A 10,679-nucleotide genomic window follows, 5' to 3' on the forward strand; every position below is an offset into this window, starting at 1 on the left:
CATCCTCTAATGAGATGATCATGTGCCTTTTTTCTTTCAGTAAAACTTAGCTTTTAAACTAAAACCAACCTGTAACATCTTTAAGTCAAAAATTACTTACACAGGGAGAGAAAAGCCAGAACTTGAATGAAGCAGTTTGAATTGTTCACCATAACTACACTGTGCAAGCATCTTACAAATTAAGGTTGATTCATAGACAGAGTTCCACAATGTATAACAAAAAGTACAAAACCAAATGTACTTGGGAGAGGATTGAGTTGAGAGAAGGGACCTGTAATTCTCAACTCAACAGTGCTCGAGGAGAGTGATTAGCTTGGGCTCAGAGCATGTGAAAAAGCTACTCTTTCCACCATGTAAATTCTCCAAAGGCAGGAAGAGCCAGGCTACAATTCTATCTAGACTCTCTATTTAAGAACAAAGCTTGGAGTGAGTTAAAATATGGTAAAAACACATGTTTTATGTTTTATTTGTGAGGGTATGTTTTAAAAATATTTAGAAAACAGACACAAGCAAAAAAAAAACACAAAAAAGTTATGAAATATTTGTCTATTGACTAAGACCAGCAAACGTGAGTATTTCTGTGTAAAAAAGACAGTAAATATGATCAAACATATATATATAATCATAATGAATTCCATTATTTTGTATAATAACATATAGTGCTAAGAATGTTTGTTAATTAAAGAAATTTAAATAGCATCCAAGATTTTGTATCAAAATTTAGCTCTATGCTCAGTTCTAAATGGAACATCTACCTCTCATCCACCATGAAAAGCTCAGGGAATATCACAGAGGAAGAGTCAGAAAGAACAGAAGAGCCTGAGAATGGTGCTGTAAAATGATATCTTCAGGACATGGCATGGCTACTCACAGCAGATCTGGCTACATGTCAAGACAGTCAAAATTCTAGCATGGATTGGGGAGGGGCTCACAAGGCCCCATGTCCAGTTTAGGAGCTATTGCTAGCTGACAGCTACTGGGAGAGATAGGGCCATTTTCTCTGGAGGTACAGCTACTGTTCCATATAGGTTGTCTATATTCCTATGAAGGGTCATGACCATGAATATAAGAACAGTACTAACTAGAGTCAGTAAATTATGGAGATGAAGTGGAAGCAGATTGAAGGGGGGTGCTAAAAGAAGTTAGAATGTAGGAGGGTATTTGATCAAAACACATTGTATGCATACATGAAATTTTCAAAGAATAAATACAACATATTGTTTTTAAAATTTATATTAGAAAGGATCCTTCCTGAGCAATTCCTGGTATTTTTAAAACAAAGGATTAACTTTAAGTTTGATAAGTTTTATTGAATACAAAGTTAAATAGCAAAAATTGTCTGGCTTTCTTGAAAACTGATTTACTGGGCTTAAGTTGATTTTTACCTAATAGTAATCAAAACCTTAATTTATTTTTTAATTTATTTTATGTGAGTACACAGATGCTGTAATCAGACACACCAGAAGAGGGCATCAGATCCCACTACAGATGGCTGTGAGCCACCATGTGGTTGCTGGGAATTGAGCTCAGGAAGAATAGTCAGTGCTCTTAAAGTTAGTTGGGCCATCTCTCCAGCCCAAAATCTTAATTTTTTTAATTTTTACTTTTTCATTGTTTCTTCATTGTCTCCTTTTGAAATTCTGACCACATTCATGAATGTTAGTTTCACATCATAGAACCAAATGGCCTTAAGTGTTGCTCTTATACATGGGTTGGACTTAGGCCTCCCCACACATATATAGCAGATATGCACCTTGGTCTTCATGTGGGTCCTGAACAACTGGAGTGGGAGCTACCCCAAGAGCTGTTGTCTGTCTGTGGGATATGTTCTTATAGCTGGGTTGCCTTGTCTGGCCTCAGTGGGAAAAGATGTACCTACCCCCACAGAAACTTGATGTACCAGAGTGGGAGGATACCCAGGAGGGCCCCCATCTGCTCAGAAGAAAAGGGGAGGAAGGCATGGAGGGATGAATTAAGGGAGGAGGTGACCAGCAGGAGGGCAGTAAGCAGGATGTAAAGTGAATAAATATAAAATAAATAAAATAAAACAAAGAAAAAATGTGGAAGAAATCAAAGAAAAAAAGAGTTGCTCTTATGGAAGTAGGGAGATGACAACTGATTTCATGATAATAATTTTCCAAAATATTGTAGCTTATAACCAAATTTTTAACACTTGCACTATAATTTTTTAAGATATTGCAATTATACTTTAAGTTTATATAATTCACATTTCCTCTCTTACCCCACATAAAATTGGAAACTTTAAGTCTGAAGATGTAATAAAGGACTAGCTATAGTGTCATTTCACAATAGACTGCATGTGCTCTGAAATATCAGCATTCTGTTTTCTGAGATAACAGCCCAGGAAAGTGGAATTCAAGCTGAGGTATAGGAAAATGCACTTACAAATATCAATAATGGGATCTGTAAGGGAAATGAATACTATTTCAATATAAACAAAAAACTCCTGTCAGAAAATATTTCAGTTGGTGAATAAATTTGCCAGGCCCAATATTCAATAGATTTTACCAATTATTCTGCAGATAACTTGTTGAAATGATTATTTTGATAATTCTTTGAAATACTTTTCATCTGATTCATCAGACTAATAAAATACGAAGTATATGACAATCTTAAACCACTAAAGCAGTAATTTTCTCACCAATTCACAATCATCTGTGTACTAGTTTTCTTATTTAATCCATCCAAAACAGTTGTAATTATTCAAAAGGCTAAGACTGTAACCACATTTTAAAGAAACTAATCAATCACTGCCATTCGACTATGTAAACTAAACAGATGTTTGAATTCTTCAGCTTTTAGTACTTTTAGTATCTAATATTTTAATATTTCCAAAATTGGAAATTACATAAATGTGTGTTCATCTGCAATGAACAACTAGACTAGAGCAAAGCCAATAAACCTGTGCTTATTCTACTTCAAGTCTCTTTTATTTAGATTCAATGATCTTTCTGCATGCAACCTCCAACTGTAAAATTTATCAAACCTCTCAATAATCACCGAACAAGTAAAGCTGCCGTATAATACAATAATACACTTCTTATCCCCACTGAGAAGCACCCAATCCTGTATGTTCAACCTAAATTATCTTCCTAATCTAGCCACCTACTCTAAACACTGAAGAGACACTATGAAGGCTCCCAAGGGCTGACACAGCATCCAGAGCAAAGAGCAGAGAATTACTGCTAACTGCATAGATAGACCGGCCCAAGATCCTATATAGGATCTTGGTAAATCTAAACAGACCAGTTCTTCCTACCAAGTCTCAAGGGCCACAGGAACTTGCCCTAACCAAACCATGGAACATTTTTTTTCGTAACTAAAACTAGATAAATATTATAATGTCTTCATATCACTGTACCAATACCAACTTAAAGAATAGTCTCTTAGGCACTTAGCTTTCCCCAATCTCTACTACTAATCTCTATGCAACTTTTCTCATTCTTGGGATGATGTAACACTTTTTGGGTAATGAATGTTCTGATAATTGTTTTAAAGTCTTCCAAAGTAAGTTTCAGCTGAAAGAAATGTCACGCTCCCAGTAGTGGAGATAACTCAGTGAGTAAAAGCCCTTGCTGTACAAGCATGAGGACCTGAGTTTGACTCATCAGAACCACTCCTCCCTCTGAAAACCCTGGGCATGGCCATATGTGCTCCTAACCCTGAAGGAGGGAAGTCAGGAGAGTCCCTAGGATTTGTAGGCTGACAGCCTACCCTTAAACATACTGAGCTTCAGGTTCAAGAAGCGAGACTATCTCAAGGAAATTAAGGCAGAGACTGAGAGCAGACACTAACACATACACACAACACACAGAAAACACACACACACACTTGACCACAATACCCAAAGCCTCCTCTGCTATCAGGAATTTCCTTTATGACACTTGAAGCAGTTGCCTGGGTAAGGAAATGGAATACAGCAACCCAAGGTGACTTCTCACCGTATTCCCTGCTCTCCTATCCCTCAACTGAAGAAGCTCTCCCCAAAGAAGCATCAGGAAGCCTTCTCTAACTCCACCCATTCCCCCATCAATCAGCCTCCTTCAGCAGAACCCTGTAGCTTAAAAAAAAAGGTTTGGACCCCACCCCTCCCCCAAGACACAGATACCTGAGTCAAATTTTGTTTCGGTGACTCCATTCTAGAAATCTGTGGAATGCCCAGGAGGCCTTTCACTAAGCAGTACATATGAGAAGGAAAACAACTTCAAAGAGCCCCTTATAATTAAACTTAACACTTCATTGTTTTTGAAAACTTCATTGCAGCCTCAATTTTATTTAGTAAATGTCTTGGTTCCTAGTTTAGATGCTAAGGTTGAAATTAAAACCAATCAGCTCTCTGTTCAACCATAAGTATCAACAGCACAATGCAATAAAAATCAAGCAATGTGAACAGGAAAGATGCTATCATAGTAGGAAAGGGACTATACTCTTGTCTATCTTTTGTTTTCTTCAAATATAGAATATTCTAGACAGTAAATAGTCCTACCTTAAAGTGACTGAATTCTTCTGACTAGAAAATAAAAGAAGGCAGTACAGTTAAATCCCTGGCAAATTCTTTCTATCTCCTGCCAGCACCTTTATTCTTTGATGATGGCCCTTCCTTCAACAGACCACCTCTTACTTTCTGTTGTTACTTTCAATGTTTTCTGCTAAAGCAACAAGTAACATTCCCTACAAAGGTCACTAGATATAAAAAGAGTCATGACACCATAAGGGCTCCAAAATTTCCTTCATTTCATTCCTCTTCCTGGTTTTCCATTAACAGAGAGTGTATCTCTAAAGGGGAAGGGGGGGACCCTTACTAAAAACTTTGTAATGGGAGCTCAACTCCAACTCCAGTTTTCCAGGCACTAAGTAGCTGACATAGCTACACCACACATAACCTAACTGCCAGGAATCTCGGCCCTGATGGGACTTTATCCCAAAGTCCACGGTGGTCTTGGTTAAGTTTTGGAAAAGATAAAAATATTGTTTTCTAATAAAGGTATAATGTGACAATAGTGAATGTATCTTTATTAGTGACAACTGCTATATGAACAGGTTAGAAAAACAATTCTGCACATTTCTTTCTCAATTAGAATACTATCTTAGGCAAAGTTATATTTCTTAGCCTACTACTACTTGATGATATGCTTGTGAAATTCTTCTAGCAGAAAACCTACCCCTAAAGTGAGCATTTAAAAGAAGCTGTGTGAGACGGGTGGTGGTGCTGCACACCTTTAGTCCCAGCACTTGGGAGGCAGGGGCAGGAGGATTTCTGAGTTCGAGGACAGCCTGGTTTACAGAGTGAGTTCCAGGACAGCCAGGGCTAAACAGAGAAACTTTGTCTCGAAAAACCAAAAAAAAACAAGAAAGAAGCTGTGTGACTAAATTACTGAACAGGAAATCATCACTGGATTTTTTTATATGATAACTCCTTATCTTTTTAGTTCTCTATCTTTCAGATTGAGCTCTTAAAGATTACAGACAGATAAATAACAATTACTGCTATAATAGTTTCTAAAATATGCTGGTTTTTTTTCTGTCTCAAGACAAACAAAAATTTGCTAACACTGCTTCTGGGTTTAAACTTTAATACTGTCCAGCTACATTTTCTTTCTTTCTTTCTTTCTTTTTTTTTTTTTTTTTTTTTTTTTTTTTTTTTTTTTTTTTTTTTTTTTAAATGATGCCAGTTAGCCTTTGATTTCTTTTCTGGTTGTTCTTGTTCTTGTGGCCTGCCAGGCCAACCCAGATCATCTTCCTCTGTCTCCCTGAGTGCTGGAATTAAGTCATGAGATATCACTCCTGGCTAACCCTTAATTTCTGTATCAGATTTCTCCAACTGTAATTTAAAAGTTAAGGCAGGATCAGAAACACACACACAATTTAACTCATATTCCATTTCAGAAAAACTTTAAAAAGTTTCTTCCAATGAAGTAATTCATTATAGAACAAAAAGAAATGTATATATGTAAATGAACATATAATAAACAGTACATGGTAAGCTCTTGTTTCTGAGATACTATATAAAAGTTGTTTCTAGAGAGATACACACATCTATAAAACAACTTTTACTTATAGTATAAAACTGGCATCATAATTTTATACTGCTTTACAATCCATAAAGAGATAATTTGTGGTCAAAATATTCCATTTTAAAAGCTGGAAAACACTTTTAACTGGCTATTAATCTAAAAACAAACATACACAATTTTGAAAGACAGGAGGTCTCTCTCGATTGATTATATACCACTATACAGTAATAAAATGATTTGTGTGGAGGTTATATAATTCATATAAAAATGACAATCTCTACTAGGCTTTTAGTTATAGCACTTCAATATATATCAATGATTTTCCAACCACTAAGTTTACCTATAATCAAACCAAAAAGTAGTATCTGTTAGCAAAGTATATACTAAATAATAACAGAAAATTAATTTATTCCTATGTGTGTAAAGTCTCTATTTGTTTACCTGAAAAACTTCCCCTAAACCCTCTTTAAGTGGGTATTTCTACTATCCTCAACATGCAGTCAGGTATTTCCAGGCCTGACCCAGGATGTCCTCAACCAGATTTTTCAATTAAGCCCTGAATTTTAGCATCTCTTAGTTCAAATTAAAGTTATTCGGAGAGGTCTCAAGCAAATGAGGATAAAAGCAGATGGGCATCACATAATTAGCTGTCTTAATCTAGTATCTCCTAGAAAACCTAGAGTTTCCATAAACTTTCTGTGGTGCTAATAAATAAACAGGTCACCACGACTCCTAAAGTTCTGTCTCTACCTGCCTAACAGGACAAGGCAGCCACTGTCAAACCGATCTTAAGTACAAGTCAACATATTACTGTACCCACAAAATGTCACCAGTGAGCCAGAGCCAGACTAAATGTCCACCTTTCATTGAGGACTTCGCCAGTCCCTCTCAAGGTCAAGGCAAAAACTATTTCTTGAGCCAGACAGGAATTTCTGGCACTAAAGTCCATCTTTATAGGCCTTCCCTTTTCTAGAAACATTCATTTTAAATGGGTTGTAACAGTTATTAACTGAACCGATGAACACAGGATATTTATTAATACATGAACCTATTACTTCGGGCAGAGAGTAGGGCTCAAGAAAATGAGTCACCCTAGCAGCTCATTTCACAGAAAATAGGGAAAACAGAAAATACTACTGAAATCACTGAATTCTGAAGGTTGGAATGACAAGACTAAATTCATCTACTTTACAAACTTGTGAGTCAGTCAATGAACTGCTGACAGTATTTTAAGAAAGCCAAGGGTTCAGAGCTACTAAAACTTTATTACACATCTATACATACCTCTTTATGCAGGGACATACAGGACTATGTAAATGAGAAAGATTTACAAAAGGAGGATCAATTACAAAAGCCAGTAGTAAGCTTGATAAATCCTTCAATCACAAATTGTAAGATGATAAGATTGTCTGTAAGAGATTTTCTATAGAATTAAATGTGGATGTTTTGTACTCAAAAACCTAACTACAAAAATATGTACAGTTTTCACTATATAATATTTGAAGACACTAGAAAATTCTACAGCAAACTTTCAAGTTTTAAAGTAAATACCTAATCCACCTTAAAATCTGCAAAGCACCTTAAATTAGCAGTATCTAAGGTATTGTTCATGTTATATGTTGTAGTTCTTACTTTCTTTGTTAATGGAGGACAGATAACATCAACTAAAATGACACATTGCCAGTCATATGTTGTAGTTCCTACTTTCCTTGTTAAAGGAGAACAGATAACATTAACTAAAATGACACATTGCCAATCAATCTCCAACATCAACTGTGAAAAACTGGTAGAGAGAAAAGAATGAGAAATAAAACTTCCTTTATGAAAGCTGAACTTTTGCCTCTTTTCTCTAGGATTTCTCCATGGTTCTCCCAAATGAGGCAATTTGTAAATGCATCTAAAGAAGGATATTCTATGGGATGAGAATTTAATATGGGAGATTTTAGCTTTATAATGAAAATGTACTTTAAGTCTGTAGGGGAAGGTTCAGTAGATCACCCATTGATAAACCTGACTAAATAAATGACTCATCCTTGTGTAGATACTGTTTTCAATTGGGTGAGATTTCATATTTAAAAAAATCCTACATTCAAGGAGGCTCCAATAATTCTGCCTAGAAAGAAGAAAACATCTTGGAATATTTAATACCTCTTTTAAGCATATTTTACAGTCAAATCCTAGACGGTCTCTATGGTGCCTTTCAGTTCAAATCTTCCTTAATTCTTTGGGTAAGTTTACCAGACTATTCTTAGAGCCTTGGTAATTACAAATAGAACACATAGGAGAAAGAAATTTGGAGTTAAAGCTGTCATTACTAAGCCTAATTAAATACTGCAGACAGAAAGATGGCAGGAGAATAAAGCATCCTGAATTAGGGGAAAGGAGGACGTAATGAGTAGGTCACAGCTTCAGCGATGTGGTAAAGAATGTTAAAGAACACAACGAAGTCCAGCCTAGGCCTAAGAGTGGACAGAGTGGGTACCCCCTCCCCCTGCCCAGTTCCGTAAGTGGCAAGCAACCCACCCAAACAGTAATACGCTTCTTTCCCATTAATCTGATTTTTCTACCTACCTGAAGTAACCAACCACACCGGAAATACATGCCAACTAGAAACTGGATCCTCTAATCTCAATAAGTCCTACCCTTTATTAGCAGTTTTCCTACTTTACATTCTAATGTGGAATCCATGTATTTAAACACCATAAAATGGTAAGACATCTTCCCTCTCTATTAGGACTCAAACACCAGTAGCCCAGACAAAAGCCATGAAGTAAAGGGCTGTGGCTATTTTCTGGACACAGAATGCTTTGACTTTCATCCCCCATGCCACCTTATGATCTAAGCCCGACAGGGACCACTGATAATCCGTGGGTCTCTAACTCGAAGATGAGATATCCCTAAGCTGGTAAAAAGAAGTTTGGTCGTCCTGCGGAGCAGCAGCAGACGGGTGGCAATGCGGGGTGGCATCTTCGCCACACGGAGCAGTACTCGCCAGCCCCTGGTAAGTTTCCTTCCCTGCGGTGCACTAAATCAAGCTGCCAGCCCCGCGGCCCCACCCCGCCCTGTTACGGAAAGGCATGCGGACAGCTCGGTGAAGGACGGGCGGACAGCTCCCGGCTCCCCGCTCCCCGCACGAGTAGGCTTTCGCCCGGGCCGCCGCCGCTTCCCCCGGGACCAGCGCAGCTGCCAACTTTGCCACCGCCCCCATCCACCACGCAAGCATCCCAAACTTTGCCGACTACCTCACCTGGAGGTTCGGTGCTGGCCCCCGGGAGAGAGCTGACCTTCACGCCTGCCCCAGCCGCCCCTGGCCCCTCTGCCGCCCCCGGCCCGCCTGGGAAACCCCCTTAGCGGGGGATGCCTGCAGCCCGACCCCGTGCCACATCTGACCCTCTGGACCCTGAGAGCCCGGGCATCCGCCACTCGGGCTAGCCACTCACCATTGGTAAAGGGCTCCATCTTCGCCCCGCCGCGGGTCCTTTACCAGCCCAGCGCCCCAAGCTTCCTACTCCGAGAGCTGAAGCGGCCCTGACGACTGAGCATGCCCAGCAAGGCCTCCGAAGGCTGCCGGGGAGGTGCGGCGAGGGGCGGCGCCGCTCCGCCGCACGGCAACAACACCTTCGTTCCGGGTTTTCTCAACGGCTGCAAAAGACCCACTGAGGCGCGGACGCCGAGCATAGCTCAACCCTTGGCCCACTCCGCCCAGAGGCGGCGGAGAGGCGCGCAGTGCCGGGGCGGGGCGGGGCGGGGCGGGGCCTGGGAGCCCCGCCCCCAGCGGCGCCCTCCTAGCTGCCCCGCTGTCTGGTGCCGCAGAGCTGTAGTACCCCGGTTCGGACAACTGGTACACCTACTACGGCATCCGGCCGTGTTCCGGGTGGGGCAACCCCCCGGTACTGAGCCCGGAAATGCGGCCGGTGACGCTGTCGCCAGAGGGGCTGTCGCCAAATTCGCGATCTGAAAGCAGAGCAAGGCCCAGGGTGCGTCGGCCTCCACGCTGGGCTAACTCCGGACGGCGCTCTTCTTAACCGCTGGAGCGAGGAGCCCTGTGGCGGTGCTCGGCAGGACTTCCTTCCCTGAGCAGAACGCCCTGCAGCGGCTGCAGCAATGCCGGAGGCCAGAGGAAGGGAGGGGCCCGGGCGTCGTTTGGGGCCTTTTGCTTAGGGCCGGGCTTAGAACTGCGAGTAGATCTCAAAACCCGGCGCGGGGTGCGGGAGAACGGACCGTGCGCGGAGAGGTTTTGTGCCGAGAGGTCCGCCTGCCTAGTCCTGTCCTACCTCTGCACCGGCTGTAGACTACTCCCAGCCTTCAGGGCACACGGCCTGATTCCGCGGGGCTAGACCAGAGGGAGCCAAGTTTCCCCTTCCCCCTAGGACTCACGCCATTGCCTCGGGCCCCATTGTTTCCAGTGCCAAATCGGGGCGGTCCCCGGCAGCTACGAGACCCATGGAGACCTGGTTAGCTCTGCCTCTCCAACTGCGGGGACGCCAACACCCGGCGTTGAGACTCCCCATCCTTCCCCACTGCAGCCACAGTTCCTCTCTCTCCACCCCGCTCACTGCTTCGTCCCCTGCGGCGACTTGGCTAGGCCTTGCCCTCGTCTTGCTAGCCAACTGTCACACACTCCTCCCAGGCTGTCAACCCGTG

The 10,679-nt window shown here is 41.4% G+C and overlaps 1 protein-coding gene across 1 annotated transcript in view; it reads right to left on the reverse strand.

Annotated features, from left to right (window-relative positions):
• Nucleotides 1-9,794, reverse strand: part of Lnpep (leucyl and cystinyl aminopeptidase) — a 97,712-nt gene extending 87,918 nt beyond the window's left edge. Inside the window, exon 1 of the mRNA XM_031354419.1 lies at nt 9,476-9,794. Coding sequence (XP_031210279.1) covers nt 9,476-9,494 — 19 coding nt within the window. The 5' untranslated portion in view covers nt 9,495-9,794. The remainder of the gene's footprint in view (nt 1-9,475) is intronic.
• Between the last annotated feature and the right edge of the window lie 885 nt (nt 9,795-10,679).

Source organism: Mastomys coucha, unplaced genomic scaffold (assembly GCF_008632895.1).
Source record: "Mastomys coucha isolate ucsf_1 unplaced genomic scaffold, UCSF_Mcou_1 pScaffold5, whole genome shotgun sequence".
In the NCBI taxonomy this organism is placed as follows: domain Eukaryota; kingdom Metazoa; phylum Chordata; class Mammalia; order Rodentia; family Muridae; genus Mastomys; species Mastomys coucha.